Genomic DNA, 27,089 nt, shown 5'->3' on the forward strand with positions numbered 1-27,089 from the left:
TTATTTTAATTTTATAGATTTTCTGTCTTTATTTCAGAGGATAGAGATCTCTTCTTTTATATACATCCTTCATTACTGTGAAAATCTGGTTCCAACCCTCAATCCATTAGCAATACTGTTGTTGTGAATGTGTTAATGTTTGTGCAACTGTCACAAGCACTAGTTGCACAGTGCCTAAGATATCACTTATGACAAGGGAACAAAAAATATAGTTTTAGAGAGTTTTCATTGGAGGGAGAGGTGTTAAATAATCTGTTCATAATTTGGGGAGAACTCTTCTATCTTTCCGCGCAAATGCTCATATTGGAATGGGCAATTGTGGTTTCTCCAGGTTTCTCATTTTTTTCAGTCTTAAGTTCAGTTCTCCACATTTCTACACCAGCATTTTAGTGTGGATTTGTTCTAATTTGCACATTTTCCTATGCAATTTTGGCCAACACACACATTTTTGCAAAGCAATTTCCCCTAATATAATGCATTGGGCATGTTGCTGTCATTAATATATGCAATTTTTAGACACACTGTACTTTAGTACATCCATTTTTGGACAAGTAGATTGGCTAGAGAACTTCATTGCAAATTTCAAAGGATTGTGGTGTTTTGGTTGACATATTATTTTGGAATGTGCAAGCTAGGTAGGTTCACCTTTAAATGCAAAATGAAATTTTCCCTCATCCCTAGCCTCAAATAGCCTTTTCAAACTTTTAATTATATCTTCCCATCCTGGTATCTTCTAGAAATGGATCCCACAACCTGGAGATGGCAGAAGCAGATATTTAAGATTCTAGCTATTCCTAGGATGCTCCATACCATTTCTAGAATATTCTGTACCATGTGTGCAAGATGAAGACAACCACCCTGAAGGACCTGCAAGGGAAGATGTTGCCATCTTTCTCTTCCCCATAGGCTCCAATAAGTGTATGTGCTGAGGAAAGCCTAGGAGGAGAGACACAAAGGCCTCCAGATCGCACATGTTATACAAGTTCTACGCTGAAGGAACTTCTATATAGCTGTGCTTACACATTCATATTTCCCCTTTGTGGTGGCTACACGAACGTAGGTCTTCTCTGGGAGAATATGCTGCAAATACTCTGGCCGAAGGCAGCTCTGCAATGCATATACAGCTGCCACAACAAAATCTCTGTGTGTGGTTGTTGACACACAAACACACACACACTCCATTCCATATAGGAATTTTGTTCAACGCAGTCCTTAAACGCCATCCCTTCTTATACCAAATGGGCCTAAAAATGCCCAATGTTAACCATCCAATGTAAAAACAAATTAAATAAACGTTGACTGCACCACCTTCCCCCCCAAAAACAACAACAACAAATAACAACACGCCTCTATAAGTGTCAGTTTGAGATGGGGGCTGAAATGTGCAGTTGTGGGGGGGGGTGCCTTAGAATCTCCTGCCTGCATACAATGAATGCATCTGGGCCATAAAGAGCTCTTAGCTCCACCCTCTGTCTTTCCCTCCCCCTGTGTAAAGCGGCAAGCCAGTCACAGAGACATTCATCCAGGGTATTAGGAAAAACCAAGCCTCCCCTTAGGAATGGCACTTGTCTGAGAGTTTCCTCAGCACACAGCTCCTGAAAAGCCACCAGGCTTGTGAAAGGAGAACAGAGGGGCTATTGGGATACAAATTACAGCTCTCTCAGGATTTGCCCGACAGAGCGGCCGATGTAAGTTTCTCTACCTGAGCTTGGTAACTCACTGTCTCTTTCTCTCTCCCCCTCTTTCTCTCTCCTTTTTAAAACACATCTGACAGTTTTCTCCTTCAGTAGTTTTCCTTCACCCTTCAACTGAGCTTTGGGTGAAGAATTACAGATTGAAAAGGCAGCCAATTTGGGGTGGGGGCTAATTTCTTTTACGTTAGGGAACCAGCTAGGTGCCTGTGCCAACTTTATTTTTAGGTATTGCTTTCCTGAGGTTGGTTAATGTCTGACAGGGTTGAAAAGTGATAGAAGCTTCAAATTTTCTAGAAGTTTTGTAACATACGTATATTAGATATATGCAATTCACATAAACTTTAAAAATAATAATATCTGGAGCGTAAGTGAACCAGGAAGGGAATATGAAGCCAAAATATTTCCAACCCACTCTATGATGCCTTTTACCTGGTCTGCTTCAAATGGCGCAGTGTGTTTGAGACGCACTCCGAATACACTAATTCTTACACAATCATGAGGCATTTTGTCTTGATCCTTTAATACTTATAACCACCCATTTCCCCCCAACTGCTGATATTCTTGACTCCAATATCAAAGCAAGTTAAGAAACTGCAGGCATATTTGGGATTTGGAAGGAGAAATTAAGAAATAGGTCTTGTTTTTTGGTCTTCACCCTCTTGAAGACCTCCCCAATCTTTGTTTGTAGATAACGTGTACACCAAAAAAAGCGGATTCTCATGTTAGAGAAAGTTTATGGCACATGTCAGAAGTTTCCAGCTAATTAGAATGTTCTCCACTCACATTTGATCACGGCTTTTGCAGGTCCCATAAAACAACATATTAATGCGGTAGGGTCCACAGATTTTTATTAAGTATGTACCAAATCCTTTCCAGATTATTCGGATATTTTGAACTTTTTTAGCTTTAGTGTTCATTTAGACCTTTTTTGTGTGTGTGGTTCCAGTTGGAAGACGTTGGTACCTGAGGAGTAAAACAAAGAGGAAACAATGACAGACGATCAAGACCTTTCTGAGGTGGAGATGAGTCCTGTGGGTTCTGAAGACCACCACTGCCTCTCTCCAGGACCTTCCATGGCATCAGATGCTAGCTCTCACCTTAGCAACCCCAGCAGCGGTGAGATGGGGAAGGTGAAGAAGGAACAGCAGGACTCAGAAGCGGACGACGACAAGTTCCCAGTGTGCATCAGGGAGGCAGTGAGCCAGGTGCTGAGTGGCTACGACTGGACCCTGGTGCCCATGCCTGTGCGGGTCAATGGAAGCAGCAAGAGCAAGCCCCATGTCAAGCGGCCCATGAATGCCTTCATGGTGTGGGCACAAGCGGCCCGGAGGAAGCTGGCAGATCAGTATCCTCACCTCCACAATGCAGAGCTCAGTAAGACGCTTGGGAAGCTCTGGAGGTAAGAATGACTGGGAGAAAGACATCACATAAGATGAGGGCAAACTGGGGTGCACTAGAGAGTGGTGGAAGCTCAGCAGGCATCGGTTGGTTGGTTTTAACTTTTGCTTTGATGTGGTGATAAGGGGAGAGCAGGTGGGGTGATCCAGGAAATAAGGCACAGATAAGTGGCATAGAGAGCAAAGCATAGAAGGCACTTTCTTTCTTGATTACGTGCTGCCAGTATAAAACTCGGTCCACGTTTTGATTTGATCTGTGCTCCTACTCCATTGCAAGGCCCAGTTAATCTGGCCGCTAAGCCACAGTCCCAGCAGTTGGGTTTTCAGAACCTGCATACTTCACCTTCTCCTCTTGACCTGTTGCGTTCCTTCTTTCTACTACACTTTCGGAGTTCTTCAGTTTTATCTCCTAGTAAAATCACGAGTCTCTCCTCTGCTACATGTTGTTTATCCAACAGTTCTGAAGTCCAAAACAAGCAGTGTCATGGTGGTGAAATTAAGGGAAAGATTAATTCGAAAATGTAAAGTTGACAGCTTTCATGGCTGAGAGAAAAGAAACTTGATTTTCATGGAACAAAGGCTGAGCAGCAAAATGACAAAACTGTGCTCCCCTGTACGCAAGCTGGTTTTCATTTCATGATTTTGAGCCAATCTTTGATTTGTGAACGTTCAAATTGGAGAGTTTGGAATTTGACATTCTGTGTCTGTTGAGTTTTCTAGCCTGGCATTTGTTTGTGTTTGTGTTTTTTGTTTTTAAAAACTTCCTTAAATGTATTTGTACCTGTCTGGAAGACAGAGTGAGCTGCTGTTGGCATGGCGGGAAGGAAGGAGCAGGTATGGCAAAGGACAGAAACTCAGCCCCCTGTTACAGACCATCCCATTGTTGTTTAGTCACAGATATCGATAATTGGTGATTGCCTGAAGGTGATTTGGATTTGGAATTTGGCAACTGTGAAATATACGAGCAATGAAGAGTCGTGGTGTGGGGGGAGGCTAATGGAGTGATAAACAAGGCTTGTAATAAAAGGCTGATGGAGAGATAAGGAAACACAATCAGAATATAAGATCCCTTATATTGCCACTGAGCAATCTATGCCAATGCATTGCTTCTGGCTAATTGGACTCTGAGAATTTGGGGTTGTTTCTTTTTATGGAACAACATGTTACTCCAACCACAGTAGAAACAAGCCAGTGTCCACTCAGGTAGCGAGAAGGCACTTTATGTTCCTTATTCAGGTGCACATATGTTCATACAGTAAATCTTTGAAGACAAGATTCCTTTGCAAACTTGGGAGTAATCCCAATTGAACATACCGGAACTCACTTCTAAGTAAACATGCATAGGATTGTACTGTTCAAGACTTTCCAGATTATCTGTTTGTTGTGCGGCTCTTGCTTGCCATTTACATGGAATCTAAGCATCTTACATTAAGGAAGCAACACTGTTTCAGAGACATCACATTTCCCTGGCATTCAAGTAACAGTATGTTGCAGGTGGGGGAATGTGATTATTTACTTCACCTAAGAGGACTGTTGTTGTTTGGAGCAGTGTCTAGAATCATGCAGTTGTGAGAATGTCATGGGCACCTACTGGACAGTGTCCATGCCCTCATGCATTATGGCAGGCACAGCTCTGCCTCCAACTCACGTTCTCCAAATGCTAACCTGCAAAGAGAGGGCTAGCAAGTTGGAGCTGAAAATAGCAATTCTTGAGGCAGAGAAGAACCTTGTTCGTTTTGTGCCCACAGCAGCCAGTCTCCACATGCCTTGCCTTGAGGCTTTATCTGGACTTATTGCTTTGGTAGATTTGATAAGAAGCTCCTGAACGCTTAATTTTAGCTGGTTTCATTCCCAAGTGAATCCTGACTTTGCAGGCAAAATACTTCTCCAGAACATACATCAGAAATTTTTTCTTTTTTTAATTGGTACCTCCCTTGGCACAAAGGTTGGTTGTGCATTTTGTGGGGATGGGCACTGCATTATTGCATTGACACTGGACTTGTAAAGCTCTCCTGTGAGATTTGAAATGCAGTGGGGCTGTTCATCCATGTAAACCTTTAAGAACGAATTCCACCAAGGCAGGATATCCCTTCTACTTCAGCTTGCAGTACTCTGACAGCTTAAATATTCAAAACCCACGAAAAAAACCTTGAGTTAGGCTTGAGCAAAGCTTAAATTATTTTCTGTTTGAGTTGAATCCTTGAGGTTATGGTAAGGATTTCAGCTTTTATCTGAAAATCTGATTATTAGAAAATACCTTCAAGACAAAACAAAATGGAAGACGCAGAGTTTTTTCTTTTTAAAAAATAATAATTATCACATGACTCTTGGTTTTGAGTGAACAGATTAGATATATGCAACATGCTGAAATCTTAAGATCCGGCCACCCTGTGGGTTTTCTCTCTCTCTCTTTTTCAAATTCTTCTCCCATCCACACCCTAACTGCCATTCCTTCATCTAAATAAGCAGGGACCTAGTTCATGTGATTAGCTTTGCTGAGCAATTTGTCTGTGGAAAGCCACGCAGAATCCATGTGATTGCTGCAGGGCCAAGAATTCCACTTCTTTTCAGGCTTCTTTATAGGAAGGTCTGTAGCTCAGTGGTAGGGCATCTGCTTTGCACGCAGAAGGTCATGGGTTCAGTCCCTGGCATCCCTAGGTAGGTTGGGGAGAGATTCCTGGTCGGAAACCCTGGAGAGCCCTTGCCAGGCATTGTAGACCAGGGTTTCTCAAAGTAATCAGTACTGACCCCCTGAAGGTTGATGAGACTCTTCAGGGAATCTATAAAGACCCATGGGTCAAAAGGTGATCGTGGAAGTTTCTGAGATACAGTACAAAAAAATTAATTAGGAATTACGAGCCTCGGAAATAAAGGCCGTGGGCATGTACAGAGTGCACTTCCCTTGCCAATGATTAAAGGTGAGTGATTGTTAATAAATATCAATTATATCTTGATCTATTTTCATCTTATTTCATTTACATTACAAAGAATTTGGGATGGGGTTGATGACGACTTTATAAGCTCATCAGTTAGTCAATGAACTCAGAGGTTTGGGAAATCTTGTTGTAGAGACAATACTGAGCTCAGTGGTCTGACTCAGTATAAAGCAACTTCCTATATGGAGAAATGCTTTTTCGTTAGACTGGTCAGAGACACACCCCTTTCTGACCCTGAGGTTCCCCCCCCCCCCTTATGGCAATTCATAAGAATTCAGACTGAGCTTCAGTTAAAGGGTTTGGGTCTCCATTCTTTCCGCCATGTTACATCTGACAGATAACCCTCTTTCTACGTCTAGTGGGCACGAAGCTGAAATATTAAATACAGACATTCAAAGGCAGGACCTTTGGGTTATTTCCACAGTTTGCCTCTGTGGTGACAGAGAATAGCACCCATCGGAACCTTTTCCTCTGTCTATCAAACCACCTCTCTTTTCCTAAGTCTTCCTGCAGTACAACTCAAACAAAATGGCTTCCTCAAAGAATTAAAATGGAGAAATGTGGCAGACCGTAAATTAGATTCCTAAGGCTTGGCACTGGTTGATTTGTCCTGAAAAGAAAAGCCTTGCTAGATCAGGCCATAAGCCCATTTATTCTAGCATTTTATACTCACAGTGGCCATCCAGATTCCTCCGAAAAGCCAGCAAACAGGACCCGGGTGCCACAACATTTACCCCACGTGCGATTCCCAGCAGTTGTCCTGCCTACATATAAATTTCTCCCAGTCTAAATATTTAGCCATCATTCCCATAATGCTTCACTGGTATGTGGACTTAAATGCTTTGCTGAACCTGATTAAGATTTTGGAAAGATGTGTACGCCACTCACCTGACTCTTCCTATACACATTTGCTACTTTATCCACCAGTCATCATCATAATACTGCTGATAACTAGCTGATTTAACCCAACTGACTGTTGTTGTGACATACAGACAAGTTGACTGTAGTTCAGTCCTAGGCAGGGAATCCTTTGAAATATTCCATTTAGCCATTCAGTTAAAAGTTCTCCTTTTTCTCTGTAGCTTTAATTTTTAAATTTGCGGGAATACCTGCGTATATTAATTTTCTTGCTGCTTGTCAAATGGTGGCTCAAGGGATTATTTGACTCATTTTTGCTGTGGATAGATTTGTAGTAAACCTACCTGGGCAGGCATCTCATTAAGCTCAATGGGACTTACATCTCAGCAGGACTTACCATAACAGCCCAAACCTTATCATGTCTGCTCAGAAGTGTGTCCCATTGAACTCAGTAGGGCTTTCTCTAGGGAAAGTGGACAGACGATTGCCACCTAAAGAGCCCGTTGCAATAAAAACCAATAAGGAAACCCGTGTCTCTATTGCATTGGTAACAGTAGCACATACATCTGTGTAATGCCTTGGTCTCTGTTGGCAGAGAGGAGCAGATTGAGTGTCAACAAAGGTTAGTTATAATTGTCTGCATGTACTTTCTTATCTAGTCCCAGTCAGAAACCATTCCTTTCTCCCCAACCCTTATTTGATGTGATTTTTCAGCCTTGCAAATGTTTAACTGTTCCACAAATGTAAGGATTCAGTTATTATAAAATCTTTTAGCCTGTGTAAGAAAAAATCCAACTAGCAAACAAATATCTGAAATAAATAAATTATGGTGGAGGGAGGCAAAACAACAACATTTTTTGAGTGCCGTCCACTTCCCTAACTAGCTAAAAGCTCAGTGATGGTGTATAAGGTTGCAGTCCCTGCCTTTTAAACCCTTCTCTAGTTAGTCTGAGATGTGAATCACTAAACAGAATGACAATATCTTTGGATGTCAATATCCTTCAACTCATGGCTGCATTTACTTTCATTGTTCTTATATTATTATATTTGTCTTATTAATGTCTTATTAGCTCCGCTAGTAGAGCATGAGACTCTTCGTCTCAGGGTTGGGGGTTTGAGTCCCAAGTTGGGCAAAAGATTTGTGCGTTGCCAGGGGTTGGACTAGACGACCCTACAATTCTATGATTATTTGATATCTTTAACACATTTAGGCCGCAATTTTAAATTTACTTATTAGTGGCCTGGATGAGGCTCACTGAATGTAATGGAACTTATTTCAGAGTACAAAGAAAAACCAAAAACAAGAGTTTAGGGTGGATCTGTACTGTGGATACTGGTATTTTTATGGGTCTGCTAATGCACTCCCTACAGTGAAGAGAGCTGGATGCTACCTTATGCTTGCTTTTTGTACTAAAAAGTGCTTATGAATGCTCATCGTTTAAGGCAGAGGTCTGGATAATATCCAGCTCCCTTTTAGCCTTGGGTCCCTTGGTATTTGTCCTACATGCATAGTTCTGGTTTTAGGAGTGTATTCACAGCATGTCCCAGTGGCTTCCACGAGGACAACCCATGGGCCAAATCAACATGGCTGCCTTGTGAAGAAAAAAAAGGGGGGGAAACACCACCAATGTACGCCTTTACTTGTTTAGCCTTGTTTGCTTTTGCTAACAGAGACTTCCTTGTGTCTCTCGCCACTAACATGGCTCTACACGCTTTCCTCATTTTTTAAATACTCTGCTGCCGCCAACGCTTCAAAATCAGCAGAAATATTTAAAATAAATACTACACCAAAATACACTTACCCTTTTTTTTAAAAAAAGAACTTTCCTAAGAAGGAAAACTGAAATGCAACTTTACTTTGCAGTTCTGATGTGGCAGCATTTGAGCCTTTAGAATGAAGTTCGTCTTCCTGGGCTCTGTTGCGTGGAAAGGCAGTATACTACTACTAATCTATTATTGTCATTATTATTTTGATTCTACACACACATATATAAATCAGAGAGGTCACACCATTTACCAAATACTATAGTTCTGTGACTTCCACTCCTTTCATTGTGGCTTGGGTAGGTTTGTGTTTCTTTCGCATAAGTGGCCAGTTTCAAATAATAGGGGCTGCACAGTGGCACCATGTGTGGTGGATCGCTCCCAGAAAGATTCCATTGTTGCTGTTCCACTTGAGTTGGGAAGGGTGAGAGATAGCAAGCAGAATATAAGAGTTCCAGACCTCTGGTTTGCCACTAGAGGGTCTTATCTCTCTCCCCCCGACGCTGCTTTGGTATGTCACAGCAGCAGTGCTGTGAAGAAGGGGGTGGATAAAATGTATTTGCTGGATATTACTGGACTCCATTTTCTATTAACGCTGACCATTGGTCATGTTGGCTGGAGCTGGTGGAAGTTGGAATTCAACAATGAATGGAGGACTACAGCTTCGCCACCCCTTGTTTTAGAGGAATGAGAAAGGTGGTGGAAGGAAGGAAAGATGGGGGCAGGGGAAAGGAATGGTGGAATTGTGTATAAGTTAGTCCCTTGTTGCACAGGTTGGTCCTAGGTCCAGAAGAGTGGATGTGTGGCATTCTAGAGCCATTGCTTCAGGCTGTTTTCACTCATGACATGAGGTTTAAAATGTGAGTGGAAAACTTGCACTTGGCCAGAATGACAATGCCTCTCCTCTGCATTATATTCTGCATTGGGAACAAGCAAACAGGCAAGAGAGATGTAAAGGTATTTAAGCTGCAGATATGAAGAAACTTACAGCACCTCGTTTGGGAATTGGGATCAAATGGTGACTGGCCTTGGTGCCCCCAAAAGCTGATGCATTAAAGTCAAATGATGAATCACTTTGGCAAAATATAAATACCACTTGCTCCTCTTATTTTGACCTGTGGTGTGGTTGTGCTCTGCTTGTGCTGTTAGTAGTTTCCACATCCTTCCCTTTCTGTGACTACATTCTGTAGTAAAAACAGGAGCTCCAAACAAATTTTTATTTTATTTTAAAGATTTATTAGGCTCCACAGGAGCCTTTCTTTCCCCATTCAAGGAATGCAAAACTATTGCCTGAATTTCCAGATTGTTTTAAGGGACACCCAATGACATTACAGTCCCGCAAAACATAGCAAATACTGTTGCACTCATGTCCTGCTTGCGGACTTCCAGTGGGCATATTTTTGGCCACTGTGAGAACTGGATGCAGGATTAGATGGGCCTTTAGTTTGATCCAGCATGGCTCTTCTTACGTTTTAACAACAACTAGGCTGTTTACACACCGTATCTTGCATAAATCATAATGCACGTCCTTTGTTTCCAACCCCATGGTTCCGAAACATTCCTTATTCCTGAAGTGGTGATCTGTCAATCCAGTCCTGTGACACATGCTCCTCAGATGCAAAATGATTATAGAATGACATTGATCCCTTTATCACGACTGCCAAAGATGAATGCTAGTGTCTGGAAGATAGGAATCATACTTCCTCTCCATTTTAAATTATCTTCCATGAAAGATGTTTCCCTGGGTGAAAGCCAGGGAGCTGTAGTTTGTTTCAAATGTGCCCATGCTTCTCTTCCTCTATCCTCTACATGTGCGCGCACACATGCACCCGCACCAAAGTCAGTCACTGCACTAGGGGAACTGCTGTCTATAGAGATAGACATCAAGGGGCAGGGCATTATTCATTGTGGTAATATCTGCACATCAACATGACCTGGGAGTTCATTGGGGGAAGGAAAACCTGCAATTAGTACTACCAAATACACTTAGAATTGTAAAGGTAGGCAGCACTTTAAATTTGCAATGTGCTTTAGGTCATCTTTCCCACAATAAGCCTATAAGTTATGTCTTGTTTTATGGTAGGGTAGCCATGTGTCCTGCCTTAAATAGAAAGCCCTCTATTTGAAGAGTTGTTGTTGTTGTTGTTGTATTTCTATACCACCCTTCATCTGAGGATCACAGGGCAGTTTACAATTTGAAAACACCGGAAATACATAATGTAGAAAAAAACAAATCTGCCCCATGTCTGGTTTAAATATATGTAACTATAGAAAGGGAGATCGGGAGCTCAGAAGCCACTAATCAAAATTAGCCAAAATTAGTCAGTAAAAAGCAGGCACACCAGTCACTTGGTGTCTTCCCCACTATAGTGTGATACCTCGGGTTACAGACGCTTCAGGTTACAGACTCCGCTAACCCAGAAATAGTACCTCGGGTTAAGAACTTTGCTTCAGGATGAGAACATAAATCATGCGGTGGTGGCGGGAGGCCCCATTAGCTAAGGTGGTATCTCAGGTTAAGAACAGTTTCAGGTTAAGAACGGACACCCAGAACCAATTAAGTTCTTAACCCGAGGTACCACTGTATTGCAGTTCTTCTTAAATTATAGGAATTATTTCTAGAGCCATGTCTATACATATGAATTTCGTTATATGCATGTTATGCGAAGTGTGTGTTTTTTTTTGTCCATGCAAATCCTCTTTTTTGGCAGTCCATAACTGGCCACCCTATTTTACTGATGAGGAGCTGGGAGTGACTTATCCAAGACCCCCTCCCTTGCTGCATAAACGCACCAGGTCTGTAGCTGAGTTGAGCTTTAACTAAATAGATCTCTCAGCTACTGGGCCCTGCTGGTTCTTAAAAGCAAAGGCCAGTTACTTCATCCACGATTAATTTCCTTCACAGATGTATATTTTACTTAGGAAATCACATGCACATTCCTCAAGAGTCCATTTTCTTAAGTGAGGAACGCACATGTAGCAAAGCAGACGTGTTACATTCATTACAACTGATAGTGCACATGTGGGTTACATGTAATTCGCTTCAGAAAAAGTATGTGCAGCCTGTGTCTCTATTTTGCATGGCAATGTACTGTACATATATTTGGAATCTGTGCCTTCTTCTCTTTGCTCGTGAGTTTGCAGAGAACCTGTTTGTCTTTTGAAATGTTGCTGTCAGGCAGTGTAGTAATTGGGGTCACTGACGGAATCAACAGTTGCACAGGCATCGGCAGGCTTGTGAGCGTGGCAGAATAAATCTGAGTGAAGCACACACAACTGCTATCCATCCCGTGGGCAAGTCATGATAAAACCACACCTCTGGGAGACATAAACAGGCCTTTGAGTGATTTGCTGATTACTCTCCCACTGGTTTGTTGTGTGCCTTCCCCATATGCTTACCGTGTGCCTTGCGTTTTAATCGTATTCAACTGAGTCCTACTCGAAGTAGATTCAATGGAATTAGTGAACCTACATTAGTGGTGTCCATTACTTTCGATGGGTCTACTCTGAGTAGGACGAGCTTTGAATACCTCCCATCACAATTATTGTTGACAATGTGAAGGGCAATTACAAGGGAAACAGACTCTGTGGCAACATCCGTGATGCTAACGGCTTCATTTTCATGCTGTAATTAATCTTAATTCCCAGTTATTTATCTCCTTTGTTAAGAATAGCTGTTTTACAGACTAAAAAGCATGATGTCTTCTTATGATGCTCCATTTTACTGCTGGCTCTTCTGGTGGTAACTGAGGCTGAAATCCTAACCCTGTTTACCTGGGAGTAAGCCACATTGAATTCAGTGGAACTTACTTCTGAGTAGACATGGTATGGGTTGCTGCCTAAATCATCAGACCACTCTTCACATGCTACAGCTTGACTTAAGCTCAAGGTCACCAGAACTCAGCCCTGTAACAAAATTTTAGAGCTGCCCAACCGTGGAATATATGGAATTATAAATGTGTATGTCTTGATGTGTTTTTAATTCTTGTAATCGCTTGTAAGCTGCTGTGGGAAAAAAAATATTTTGAAATGAGGGATAACAACAACAACCAACAGAAGCAGCAATGTGAGATGCTAAGGTCCTACGGCACAGCTTTCAGGGTCAGCTTCAGTTGTAACTTCTAGAAATGAACCCCTAGATGCAGCAAGGAGAAAAAGGAATTAGAGACCTCCACCCTAGTTACGGTGCTTCCAGATTATCACTATTTTAGGGCGAGATTCAATCACATACAAGCAAATTCAAGTTGTGCGGTTATCACTGACTCAGACTTGGGGAGGTCTTTCACAACAAATCCACTCCCCACCCCCTGCAAAATCTGACTTCTTTGCGAAAAGGAAAGTGCTGAGTAAATAGAATCATAGAATGCACTGGGAAGTGTGCTATAATACTTGCTTTGACACGGTGTCAGCTAACCTCCTTGTAAACAAATCAAAATGAATGCTCAGTAAACAGGCTGTTTGGAAGCAGCCTTAAATAAAGAAGCTACAAGGTGTGTGTGTGTGTGTGTGTGTGTGTGTGTGAATGCATACGTGTTTCTTTCCACTTGCCGGCTTGCCACCTAATGATCCAGTTTCCCAGCTGAATGTGTCATCTGTCTCTATTATAAAGTATTATTATTATTTTTTTAGTTGTAATCCTTCTCAGAAAATGTGGAAATTTAGGCTGCTGGGTTTAATCCGTGATAGACGATTCAAACGTGCAGGTTATCATTGGATATTTCAGCTAACAATAATGCTTCATTGGGAGCTTAAATGCAGCGGAAATTAAACTGCTGCCCCCCCACCCTGCCATTTTGCCAACTTTGGTGAGGCTAATTATATAGAGCTGATTTCTTTTCTTTTTCTTTTTCTAGAAAAAGCATCAACCTAGAGTAATTTTGAAACTGAATCTAGCTGGTTAGTTGACGCTTTTCAACATCTTCCTGTAAATAACAAAAGTCGGTATCCTGTGCCTCAGACTGAATGCCAGGAAATTGCTGGGCCCAGGATAGCTGCCAAATTCACTTGGCCTTCCCTAGGGCGGGGTGTGTGTATAACCTGTGGACCACAACTCCCATCATCTGGCCATGCTGGCTGGGGCTGATGGAAGCTGGAGTCCAATGAAATCTGATAGTTCCCTACCCTGCCATAAGAAAACCCAAATCCTTCTAACTTAGTCAAATCCTAGAATGATACTCTTTAAGGATGATTCCGGGTGGGTATCTATTGTGGGGCAGGTTATCGTTAGGCATACATTTTTTGCAGCACTTTCACAACTTCATAGGCATCAAGAGGTCTCTGTGGCGCAATGGGTCAGTGTGTCTGGCTGTTGGCCAGAAGGTTGGTGGTTCAAGCCCACTCAGGGGTGACTAGGGGCAGAATTCCTGCATTGCAAGGAGGTTGAACTCGAAGACCCTCAGAGTTCCTTCCAACTCTACAGTTTTATGATTCTATCCCATATTTCCCACTTTGATCTGGATTTACCTTTCCGTAAGAACTCACAAAGTTAAGGCAACTTATTTGCAATATCTGAGTACAATATTAAGTCTGAATCTGGAAGCACTCTTAAGTCTGAAAGGATGATCCTAGGCGTGACTATGCAGAAGTCAGTCCCACTTAGTCGAGTTGAACGTAAAGAGAAGTTGAAGAGGTAGACCGAAAACAGTCAAAACAGTGATATGGAGGGAGAAACGGGGACCATTGCCAATACTCAATGGTGTCAGACCTATGGGAACTGAAGTCGTGGCTTTCATACACGCACACATGCATGTAGGGTATCTACAGACATTCTCCCAAAAAGCCTGTAAACAGGAGCCTCGCCCTTTTGGAAGCAAGACAAAACAATTATCAGTATCTGGCATAATGCAGCAGGAGATCAAACTTGTTTCACTGCTTGAAAAATGCAATGCCAAGATACTGGTGTCCGCAGCAGCACCCTCTACTGGACAAGAAGTCAAATAACAAACAATTGGTCACAGGAACCAGCCGCAGAGGAGTAGCTGTTATTGCTACAAAGGAGGAAAAGAGGGAGGGAGGAGAGTGTTGAGGCACATTAAACACAAATTAATTTCTTGCTACATGAATTTATGAAACAAGTGAGATGAACCAAGGCGCATTAGAAATACTCCCTGAAGCGCCTTCGTTTCAGTTGAGCGTGCCCAAGAATTTCAGGAAGCAATCTGGTCACAAAGAGAAGTTAACTTTCAAGGCATATATATACACACGAAACATATATCTGTATTATAGCAGTTTAAAGGTTTCCCCAGACAGTCCTTGGGAGATGTAGTTTAGTGAAGGTTCTGATAATTATGTTAGAAATCCATAGGCACGGACAAGTCTATCCCGTTTCTCAGTTTCTCAGTATTAAGTTCAATTCTCCACATTTTCATATCAGTTTTCTTTTAATTAAAGAAGCTCTTGTGAAAATTCGCCTTCATGTTTGTGCCATTTTTTCTCTAATATACCCAATTTTGCAAAACAATTCCCCCCTAATATAATGCATTTTTGTACGTTGTTTTCACAAACATATGCAATCGTATGCACGCTTTATCCTAGCATGCACACTTATGCACACATTGCTTGGATGCAGAACTGCATTGCAAAATTCGGAGAAGTGAGAATTCAGAAGGGTGGTTGTGTTTCGGTTTGTGTGCTGTTTCAGAAAGTGCGAATAAGGCAGATTCACCTTGAAGTACAAACTAAATCGAACTTCTTCCGCAAACCCCTCTCCCATCGCTAGAGATTCCTATGCTCCTCACAGGACTATGGTTCACATGAAAGAGGGGGGTTACTTGTTAACCCATTCTACGCCTGTAAATAATAGGCCCTCAGATTGAGCCTTTCCATACAATAACTCAAAGTGTGCCCTGGCCATGTTTCACCTGTTCTGCAGTACTTGCACAAGTGATGCAACCAGCAGCAGTGCCTCAGTATCCCATCTCTGCATCCCAGTTGTAAACATAACAAGTGTGTTGTGGAAGTGGAATATTTTTTACTGTTTATTGCATCCTCTCTCTCTCTCTCTCTCTCTCTCTCTCTCTCAATGCCAGAATGCACATGCTTCTCTTCCTGGTTTGGGAGAACACAGCTTTCAAACCCAAAACCTAAAATGAAGCATTAAAAAAACCAAAACCCAGACAAACCCCGAAATGGATCTGGCAACCAATAGAATGTGAGGGAGAGAGGGAGGAGCTGTTTTCTGCCAGGAATGACATCACAGACGGCTGGGCCCAACAGGTGCCTATGACCCTCATGCAATAACAATCCATGTGCTACATTGACAAGGGCTATAAATAGTGCCGAGTGTTGTGACACTTGTGACATCGCAAGAACAAAAGCACAGCCTGAGCTTCATGCCCACAGACTGTGCTCCACAAATGGCAGATAATTGTAGAAATCTTCCACATTCAGTTCACCTTGCAATTACGGGAACTACTTTCGCACATAGTTCAGAGCTTTTTGAATGAATTTCGCTAAGCTGAAATAAAGTTTTAAAAGGTGTGACTGGCAAGAACCCACCAACAGCATACAAACTGATACAGCTAACTTGACCCAACAACCCTCCCCCCCCCCCCCATAGAAAGAAAACTCACAGCAGTCGGCTGAAGGACTTTATGTTCAGAAAACAGAAACGATGTATGTACTTTTGTAACCCAAGAAAGTCTTAATAAAAACATTTTTTTAAAAAAAAGATGCGCATGGCTTTGAATAAAATTGATGCTTCCTAAATTCCCAGAATCGGCCTGCATGCCAGGCCTTAGACTGTGAACATGTGAAAAAATATTAAAGGTGCCTTTGAATAAGTATATTTCCCTTAAGTGATAGCTTCCCCTTTAAGGCAGAATACATGCCTTAGGACTTGCATGTTTATTGTGGCATATGCTTTTATATGTTAGGGTGCCCCTTCATGATCCTCAGTTTCTGTGTGTGTGTGAGAGAGAGAAAGTGTATGCAAGTGTGCATATGTCTGTAAGTGTGTGTATATACATGTGTGTTGTTTTTTCTCTGGGCACTGGGAAAAAGGAGCCCTTTCTCAGCACTCAAAGAGAGAAAACAGCAAGCTGGCCATGTAGGGAACTTCCTGCAGGGGCAGATCATTTTGTTTTCCTCTCTGCGAATGAGCATGAAGTGACAGGAGGGGTCTGGGAGGTCTGATCCAGCCTTATAGTTCCCCACCTCTGATGTAGAGAGCAAAAACTGTCAACAGTGGCATCAAATGGTTAAAAATTATAGCCTGCTGCTCTGCTTATTTTGCATATGCGTTAATTGAATTGTCACAAATGCATTTAAAAACATAAATGCACGTATTCAAAATAAGCACAGTTAATTACTCACACCTATAATGAGACAGGAAACCACTGTCTCCATTCAAGTCTGAGTGGATAGCAACTAACGTTTTTATAAGTTAGCAGATTCATGCTCAAGTCTCTTTAAAGTTCCTTTGGTCTCTCTCTTCTGCATTTGGTGCATGGCAAAATAGGATGTAAAAAGTCTTTGGGGTGTGTAAATATGGACGTTCCTCTCTCGGAGCAGCATGAAATGAATCCATTGGCTGCCATAGATTTGGGTTTTTTTATTCCATGCCTGCATGCTAGAGGCAAGAGGCCTATCAAATATAACAGATGAATTGATGAGATCTCAGCATGTGGATAACAGCTGAATCTTTCTCGGCACACACCGCTCTGAGCAAATTGTCCCTTGGAGCAGTGCTTGCAACGTCTGCATTGGGTCTGTACACACATATGCATAGATACAACTGATCTCTTCCCCCACTCTATTCCCTGCCTTAATTCTCCTCATTGCTCTCTATGGGACCAATGACTGAGCCCTTCTTGTAGCACTGACTCAGCTGTAGCAGACACCGATGAGTAAAGAGGCTTGGCAAAATATATCAGCTGCATCCTTTGCAGTCACCCACTAATAGAGCCACTACACTATAGACATACTGTATTTTTCCATGTATAAGACTAGGTTTTTTCCCCTAAAAAATAATGTCCAAAATTTGGGGGCATCTTATACACAGATAGAATAGATCTCCCCCCATTTTCTTAAATCAGAGTCCCCCCAAATAGGGGGCGTCTTATACATGGGGGCATCTTATAGACGGAAAAATACTATACTTTGGCACAGATGGCCAAGGTGGTGCCCTCCATATGCATACCCTCCCACTGCCCCCACAATGCCAGGATTGTCACGAAAACCCTTAAGCCATTACAGCATCTCACTTCCTCATGCAGAGTCCCAAATTCCCAAGGGCCCTTCCCTTCAGTACAGCATTTCAATGTGTTACTAGAAGTTCAGTTCTGTGCATCCTTCTAACACATTTATTAGATGCGCTCAGTATGGCGTCACTTCCTGTTTTTATGAAAACAAGTCACCTGAATGCCCCCAAGAAAGTTTTTCACCATTTCCCCGCCCCTCAGTTGGTCGGACTCTCATAAAGAAAGTGGAGAGTGGGGGAGCGAAGGGGGTGGGGCCATGGCTGCAAGGGGTGTTGTGGAAGCTGAAGAGCAGCCATTATGGTCACTTGGCTCCAGCTTGGTTCGTTCGGCCACTGTGTCTGAGTCCATGCCCTAGCCTCTGAGGAGAAGGAGGCACGGGGGATAACAATGATGACATTGATGTAGACTATGTCCCTATTTTCACCTGAGGAATGTTGGAGGGTATGCTGTATGTTGTCAGGCCCCAGCTCCCATCAACTCCAGCCAGTTAGGGAGGAGATGAGTTGTAGCATGGTGGGGGGGGGGGAGTAGGTAAAGGATCCCCGGACGGTTAAGTCCAGTCAAAATCAACTCTGGGGTTGTGGCGCTCATCTCGCTTTCAGGCTGAGGGAGCCGGCGGTTGTCCACAGACAGCTTTCCAGGTCATGTGGCCAGCATGACTAAACCGCTTCTGGTGCAATGGAAACTCCGTGACAGAAGCCAGAGCACATGGAAACATCCTTTACCTTCCCACCGGTGCAGTACCTATTTATCTACTTGCACTGGTGTGCTTTTGAACTGCTAAGTTGGCAGGAGCTGGGACTGAGCAATGGGAGCTCACCCCCATCGCAGGGAATCGAACCACCGACCTTCTGATTGGCAAGTCCAAGAGGCTCAGTGATTTAGACTAGTTGCATGTGCTACGACTACAAATGTAGAAGCCACGGCAATGGATCCCCTCCGTGATCACAAAACTGGAGTGTAGCTGCCACTCTGGCTGCATCAAAAAGTATTCTGCCTATGGGGAGGAAGGAGGAGAAGGTCCAGTTAAAGCTGCCTTAATACCAATTGCATTTGCATGCCAATCTTTCTTTCTTTCTTTCCTGGGTGCCTGCAAAAATTCCATTGCACGAAAGGTCATGAAGTAGGGGGGACGCCAAGGCAGGAAACGAGTGAAATCCAAATCCCGCAAATCTCCTGGCCTCTCTGCCTGCTCATACCGGTTTCCCTTCGCTAAAGCTGATTTGAAGTTCTGATCCCCAGGAAGAACAAAGGGAAGCCAGGTGACATAGCAGGAGAAGACAAGGGCAGGGTTGGGCCACGGGGTAGGGTGGGAGGAACGGAAAGAGGACTTGGTTGCACAATGCAGTCAGGGAATCTCAAGAGCAAGGCTGCTATCGAGCACTGCAGTTCAAATCTGGAATTCACTGTTTCTGTGGCTTGTTTCCTCCTGACAAACATGTATCTGTAATACTGCACATGATACATTTTTCACAGTAAAAGGAAATGACATCCTAAACTCAGAAGAAACAATATGGTTAGGCACACGTGGGTGCCATAACTGAAAAATCCATCCCTGTGCATGCATTGGGGGTTGTAGCTCAGGGTAGAACATCATGCAGAAGATCCCAGTTTCCATTCCCAGTATCCCTAGGTAAGGCTGGGTAAAGCCTTCTAGCTGAAACCCCAGAGAGCAGCTGTCTGTCAGTGTAGACAGTACTGAACTAGATAGCCCAATACTCTGAATGACTATAAGGCAATGTCCTATGTCCACTAGCATAAGCAAGGGCTGGAAGCTCTGGAAAGCTTGCAGAAACCCAGTTCCCCACCGGCTTGTACTCAGACCCCCCCAAGTGTCCCTATTTTCCAGGGACGTCCCTGATTTAGAGAAGCCGTCCAGGTTTCTGATTTGATGCCAAAATGTCCCACTTTTCCTTAGGATGTCCCTATTTTCACTGGAGAAATGTTGGAGGGTATGGAATTATCTGACCCCCAAGCCGTCTGAAGAAAATCCTGTATAGGGAAGGTTTTTTTTAATGTTTATTGTTTTATCATGCTTTTATATAGGTTGGAAGCTTTCCAGAGTGGCTGGGGCAACCTAGTAAGATGTGTGGGGTAATTATCATTATGAAATGGGACATCCCTATTTTCATTGGAGAAATGTTGGAGTGTATGTTGTACTTAGTACCTCCCAGGTTTAAAAAAGGCTGGATCCTTTGCTGGAATGAGTTTTTGCTTCCTCCAGTGTCAGAAAAAAACCTAATTATGCCATCCTAAATTGTTCCAAGCACGATTATTCAACGAGTCTAAGCCCAGCTCCTCATTGTCTCCAAAAAGCGGGAGACCCAAGAATTAAAACTATCTGGAAACCTGTTTGGGGGCTTTGGGCAGATCCAAATCATACATTTAAAGCACATCCAGTGTACATTTAAAAATTATGACTTCCCTGAAAGAATCCTGGGAACTGTAGGTTTCCTACTCACAGAGCTACAATTTGCAGAACCCTTAACGAACTACATTTCCCCAGATTCTTTGGGGGAGGTCATGTGCTTTCACTGTGTGTTGGGTGTGCTTTAAATATAAAGTTGCCAGGCAAAAACATCCTTCTTCCCTCAGGCCTTTGGCTAATTAAATGATCTATAACCTTTTAAACTGTTTGGGGGAAGTATTGTTTTGTTTGTTACTATGTTATGTATTAATGTATTTTTACATTGAAAACTGCCCTGTGATCCTCAGAGGAAGGATGGTGTAGAAATTTAATTTAAAATAAATAAATAAAGTAAATAAATAAATATGGCGTGGATCCACCTAAAGCACCCAGAATAGGTTTCAAAATGGGTTTGATTCCCAAGTCTCCTGCTTCTTGGAAACCATCAGGAATCGAGTCTTGGACTCATCGAATAACCGTGCTGGGAGCAATTCAGGATGAGAGAATTAGGATCCTTGGGGACATTTGTGTGTGATAAAAAGGGGCGGGAAGGAGACACAGGAAAGCTGGTGTTGAACTCAGGGTGACTCAATTGTTTTAATCTCCTGGATTAAAGCCATGGTTGGAATGCAGTTATGTGGCGGAGACCCTCTCAGCCTGGTGTGAAGTTAGGTCAGCTCCACTAGAGGTACCACTGCAGGACATCCTGCCCAAGAGGGAAAAGGAGAAGCTCAATCCAGGGCTGCCCAAGGCCTTTTGCTTGCTGAAGTGAAATGCAAAATGGTGTCCCTACCATTGTGTACAGAAGCGGACTGGACTGGCAGTTGGGTCATAATTCAACCTTGGTGAATGAGGCAGCACCCTCTATGGCTTCATTGGATAGCAGAGGCATTTCAGGCAGGCAGGGCAGGTTCCCCCAACACCTTGCTGCCACTCCTCACCCATCAGCATCTGCTGCCTGAGGCAGCGTCCTCAGTCTGCCCAATGGCCCTAACAGTTTTTAATACTGTATTTTTAAATTGTTGTAACTAGCCCCGAGATAAGATGGTGAAGGGTGGGTGAGAAATGTTGTTGTTGTTGTTGTTGTTGTTGTTAGGGCCTGACTAAATCAGTCTTAAGTCTGCCACTACTTTTGCTATGGGCTGCTTTGTGTTCATTATTCCGGCCATTAGCTCTTTCCCCCTTTTTATTTCTTTGTCCTGAGTTTATTTGCTTTCTAGCAATAGACTCTGCAGAAAGTTTGGTTCTGCATTTGCATAGGCCCTCAGAAGCTTCTTCAGTTTATACTTTCTCCAGAAGTTAATTCAAATTTTCAACTAGAGATCTTGCATATAAATGAAAAAAATTGCATGTGAGATATTACAGCTAGGTCTGTCTTGACTGGAAATGTCACCCAAGCAGCTTTCACACACTGGAGCTTTTCTGTTTCCTATAGAACACAGAACGGCATTTGGGTTGGTGGGGAATGACAGTCAATCTGTGTTGCAAGATAGAATGACCATGGAACCATATTCAGAACAGAAGACAACTCCGAAACTGGAATTCTGGAATCTACAAAAGTTGTGTAAATTATGTTTGAGCAAATTAGATGGGCTAAATAAGCATATTTGGGAACAAAGATAAGAAACGTGGTCCACTCGATGCTGTTTCTTATGAGGGAAACTGACAACAAGCATGTACACGACACCTTGATTAAAATCTGGTAAGAGTTGCCAGGGTCCAGAAAAAAAATTACTCCAGGGTCACCATTTAGCCATCCCCGATGTAGTATGAAAAAAGGTTGTGGTCAAAGCTTGATAGCACCTGCAAAAGAGGTATAGGATTTTGTCTAGTCCATGACTAATATGATGAAGAGCAGTGAGATTCTGTTCTAACTGGAGAAAACTCAAAGTGCTACAGGAGTGACCGTACCGTTCTATAGTGTCTTTCATCCTGTGTTTTCAAGGCTCTGTGCTGTGTATTTAATTAGTCACCCCAAAACAGCATCTTATAAAGCAGCGCCTGTTAAAGAGAGTGGAAAATGAGATCAGAGCACAAGGACCCTAGAATTTGTGGTGTTTTTTTTAAATGCAACAATATCTGGGATAATTAAATGGGACATTCCCAATTGCACAGCTTTCAAAACTACACAGGAAAAAAAATAAAGAGAATTAAGACATTTTGCCCATGTTAGTAAATCTAAATAAAACTGTGCTTAAGGTCAACAACTTTGCTGGTGTGATTGAATTGCAATCTACTACTAATAAATGGATCAGATGGCTCATTGGTTGAGACTAGAACTGTATCAAAAATGGGGAGCCGATCACATATGCAGGTTGTTCATATAGTTGCCCAAAGAGCCTTACCCTGCCACTTCAAAACCTCTGAAAGGGAGTGTATGGTTGACAGGGGTCACAATGGAGCAACCCACTTTCAGAACATATTTGCCCCTCTTTCCTCCAATTCTATGGCAATGCTATGGCTTCTGGTGGGTTTGTGGTTCCGCTTTTAACAAACTCGTGTCCTCCCCCAACCCCCCCCCTTCCTCTGCTTTCTTTAAGATTGTTGAATGAAAGCGACAAGCGTCCCTTCATTGAGGAGGCGGAGCGGCTGCGAATGCAGCACAAGAAGGACCACCCTGATTACAAGTACCAGCCGCGCCGGCGGAAAAATGGCAAGGCCGCCCAGGGTGAAAATGACAGCCAGGCCGAGGGAGAAGCTGGTGGAGCAGCTGCAATACAGGCACATTACAAGAACGCCCATTTGGACCACAGGCACCCTGGGGAAGGCTCTCCCCTGTCTGACGGGCACCCTGAACACCCCTCAGGTTAGTCCCATAATACAGTTTAATCCACAGACATAGCCTGAAGATCAGCAGCTGGGAATATCAGGGGTAGGCAACATGGTGTTATTTATTTTTTTACTCCCACTCCCCTTTCCCCCAACCAGCATGGCCGATGGTCAGGGATGATGGGAGTTGTAGTCTCACCTTCATCTGAGGGGCATCACTTGGCTACCCCTTGTCTAACTGTAGAGTACCATCGTGAAAACAAATGGTTGATTTTGTTCCTATTTTTCTGACCTGGCATAGGCACAAGTGAGTTTGGCAACTTTTTATTTTTTTAAAAAACAAACCCTCATGGTTCATCATTGCCAAAGTCTAAGGGCTATATTTAACCCAGCTGTCATTTTGTATTTCATTAGCTGCTGCCCAATTTATTTTTGCCTCGTCTCTGAGGAACGATGCTAGCACAGCTTTCCTACATCTAGTGCAGAGGTTCTCAACCTGTGGGTCCACAGATGTTGTTGGACTACAACTCCCATCATCCCTGAGCTCTGGACCCACAGGTTGAGAAAGGCTGATCTAGTGCCTTCCAGATGCTTTGGGCTCTGGCTCCCATTGACACCAGCCAGCACGGCCAATGATTAAAGGTGATGGGAGCTGCAACTCAACAACATTTGTAGGGCTTCAAGCTAGGGAGCTGCTCTAGCAGGTCTGTGCAGTGAAGGGAGACGGGTCAGCTGCTCTCTTCTTCTGCTGTGAAGTTGTTGTCTCTACTTTATCCGCGGCGAGGTGGTAACTGACATCTTCTCTCGGCTTCCTCCTATGTGGTTTTCATATCACAGGTCAGAGCCATGGACCTCCCACACCGCCGACCACTCCAAAGACAGAACTGCAGTCCGGTAAGGCTGACTCCAAGAGGGAGGGGCGTTCCCTTGGGGAAGGAGGAAAGCCACACATCGACTTTGGCAATGTGGATATTGGGGAGATCAGCCACGAAGTGATGTCCAACATGGAGCCCTTCGACGTCAACGAATTTGACCAGTACCTGCCGCCGAATGGACATGCTGCTCACCCAGGTCATGTCGGAGGCTATGCCACAGCTGCTGGTTATGGCCTTGGGAGTGCCCTGGCTGCAGCCAGTGGACACTCGGCCTGGATCTCCAAGCAGCATGGAGTCTCCTTGTCTGCTGCCACATCATCGGTGGTAGACTCCAAGGCACAAGTGAAAACAGAGGGCTCTGCTCCGGGGGCCCATTACACTGACCAGCCCTCCACTTCACAGATAGCATACACCTCTCTCAGTTTGCCCCACTATGGCTCAGCTTTCCCCTCTATATCCAGGCCTCAGTTTGACTACCCTGACCACCAGCCCTCAGGACCCTACTACGGCCACTCCAGTCAGGCTTCCGGCCTCTACTCGGCCTTCTCCTATATGGGGCCCTCCCAACGGCCCCTATACACTGCCATCTCTGACCCGGCACCTTCAGTGCCACAGTCTCATAGCCCCACACACTGGGAGCAGCCTGTATATACGACCCTCTCGAGACCCTAGGGAACGGGGAGCAGTGACCAAAGCAGCAGCGGAAAGGCTCCGGAGAATCAGCCCCAGAAGACGAGCCTCCGGGTCCCGAGGTCATTCGGTGTAATCCAGTCGCCAGAACCCACAGAATATCCGGGCGTGTCTATCTTGACCGCAGTTATCGATGGCTCACCTGGCTGGAGGAAGGTTCCCAGCCACCCCCCACAATCCCAGTCCTTGATTGGCTTCCGAGGTCCCGTAGGCCTTCTAGATGAGGACGATTCTAGGCACGGAGCAACTAGTCATGGCGGGTTTTTTTGTTTTTGTTCAGAAGATCAAGGGTTTAAAACAAAATAAAATTGAGAGATAATCCCTTCCCTTCTCTCCCCCTCCCTGAAGTTGTCCAGACCCATCATCCTGATGGTTTAGAAAGAAACACAATGGACGCAATTCTGCCACTTGCTGTGGGTGAAGGCTAGGTGGGCACCCTGGTGGGGTAATGTTACAGGTGGAGAAGTAGAATGGTGCAGCAGTCCGATATGGACCGTGCTCTAGGACATTCCTGCTTCAGAGTCGCACGTGCATGAAATGTTGCTCCCCATTGGAAGACCAACCTATGCTTGCTTTTCCTGTTGATATTTGGCACCTGCGCCCACTTTCCCTTATCCATTCCATCGCCTCTCTGCTGCCTGGCTCTCTTAAGACTTAACTACACAGTACTTTGGACTCAGGAACTGCATTATATGCTCTGGCCGCCTTTGCATCGCAGCATGTAAGCATGTGCATACATGCTGGTCCCTTGGACCGTAAAAAAAGCAAATGGGACTGAATCCAACTTTGTTGTTATGAACATTTTGTATTCCTAGTTTGTTTCCAACACTTTGTGGCTCCCTTCTAAACTGCCCCAGCTACCTTTCTAACATGCCAGAAGATACCCTACCAAAGCCAATACTTTTCCTTCCGGCTTACAAGAGTGATTGTGTGTCTATATGCGTGTGTGCACATTTGTGTGCAGAGTGGGTGAGGGAAAGCAGAAAGATATCAGTGCCTGGAACGGTCAGTGTGGTTCTCCTATTTTCTTAAACACAGACCAAATGCGCAGGGAGAACTTCTACATGAACACAATGCTAGAACAGACATATCCTCATTCCCCCACGAGAGACAGCTCAAGGCGTTTTGGTGCCCGAGGCAGAGCATGCACATGGCTTGCCAAAAACATTATAAACTAAATCACCAATCATTTGCTCCCGCTTTCCAAAATCTGCTGTGTGCCAGAGGCTGCCTCACCCTGCCTCCTGGCAGGGCCAATCCCTGTCACATGTTCAAAATTGTTAACAGCTAAGTTCTGTCTTTGCCACAACAAGGAGGACCTTGCTGGTGTAAGTGATGTGGAATGGGCATTTAAAGAAGGAGTAGGGCTGTGCAGAATTCAGATGAACCCATGTTCACTTTTGAGTTTTTCAAATGGAGGCAGCCTCCTCAGCTAAATCAAACTTTGCCTTTATTTTCCTCTTCTCCGTGGCCCTGATGCATGCCCATTCCACAGCTTCAAAAAAGAATCAGCATGTCACTTTGACGGCTGCCGTGACTTAAGACGGTACCCAAAACACACCCTGGAGAGGCCAGACACTGTGCAGTTGCATGAGGATAGACCCACAACTGGCCACCATGTACATTGTGGTACTTGCTGTTGTTCCTAACCCCTTTGGATTGAGACGACTGAGGCTAACCTCCCCAAAAGTTATGAGCTTTATATATGCTTGACTCCATTTTTCTGCTATGGATGATTATCTCTTCTCCATGGTGTTTGAAAAGAACATGTAGTATGCCTGTAATCCTTGTATGCATGCAATCTATTAACTGCTCTACACCCTTATTTATGGAAGTAGCACATCCTCCCCTGTTCCCAGCACCACAACCCTCTAGCACCATTAACTTTGCATCAAATGTATGGAATAATAAACTTAAGAGGTTTCAGCTATGCGTGTCAATTTCTGTTTCTTCTTTTCTCTATCTCAATCTCAATCCCCACCCCCACCGCCCAAAAGGGGTGGAAGGAAACTATTTCTACCTACACACACCCTTCTGGCTCACACATTATTTTTCTTCTTATTTATATGTTAAATCTGAATCTCGCCTTTCCTCCAAGTACAGTCATACCTTGGTTTTCGAACAGCTTAGTTCTTGAACGGAAGTGAGTGTTCCGGTTTGCGAACTATTTTTGGAAGCCAAATGACCGACGAGGCTTCAGTGGCTTCCGATTGGCTTCAAGAGCTTCCTGCAGCCAATCAGAAGCCGTGCTTTGGTTTCCAAATGTTTTGGAAGTCGAACGGACTTCCGGAATGGATTCCGTTTGACTTCCAAGGTAAGACTGTAGTGCTCAAGGCGGCTAATAGCAGTAGTACATATGCAATATGAAAATGGTGTTTCATATTTCTTCCCTAAACATTGTTGAAAGGCCACAAATGGTAACTAAGAACTGTCTTTGCTGGGTGACCTAAGTTCCACCCAGTTAGTTTTCAGGGATAATCCCAAATGAGATCCACGCCC

The 27,089-nt window shown here is 43.7% G+C and overlaps 1 protein-coding gene across 1 annotated transcript; it reads left to right on the plus strand.

Annotated features, from left to right (window-relative positions):
- Positions 1 to 1,504: 1,504 nt before the first annotated feature.
- SOX10 (SRY-box transcription factor 10) lies at positions 1,505 to 26,520 on the plus strand. Its single transcript, XM_083400898.1, has 4 exons — positions 1,505 to 1,688; positions 2,641 to 3,093; positions 22,797 to 23,062; positions 23,863 to 26,520. Exons 2-4 carry the CDS (start codon positions 2,684 to 2,686, stop codon positions 24,570 to 24,572), a joined length of 1,386 nt encoding a protein of 461 aa, XP_083257024.1. The 5' UTR covers positions 1,505 to 1,688; positions 2,641 to 2,683; the 3' UTR covers positions 24,573 to 26,520.
- Positions 26,521 to 27,089: the final 569 nt, after the last annotated feature.

Source organism: Podarcis tiliguerta, assembly GCF_965153285.1.
Source record: "Podarcis tiliguerta genome assembly, chromosome: 10".
Classification (NCBI taxonomy): domain Eukaryota; kingdom Metazoa; phylum Chordata; class Lepidosauria; order Squamata; family Lacertidae; genus Podarcis; species Podarcis tiliguerta.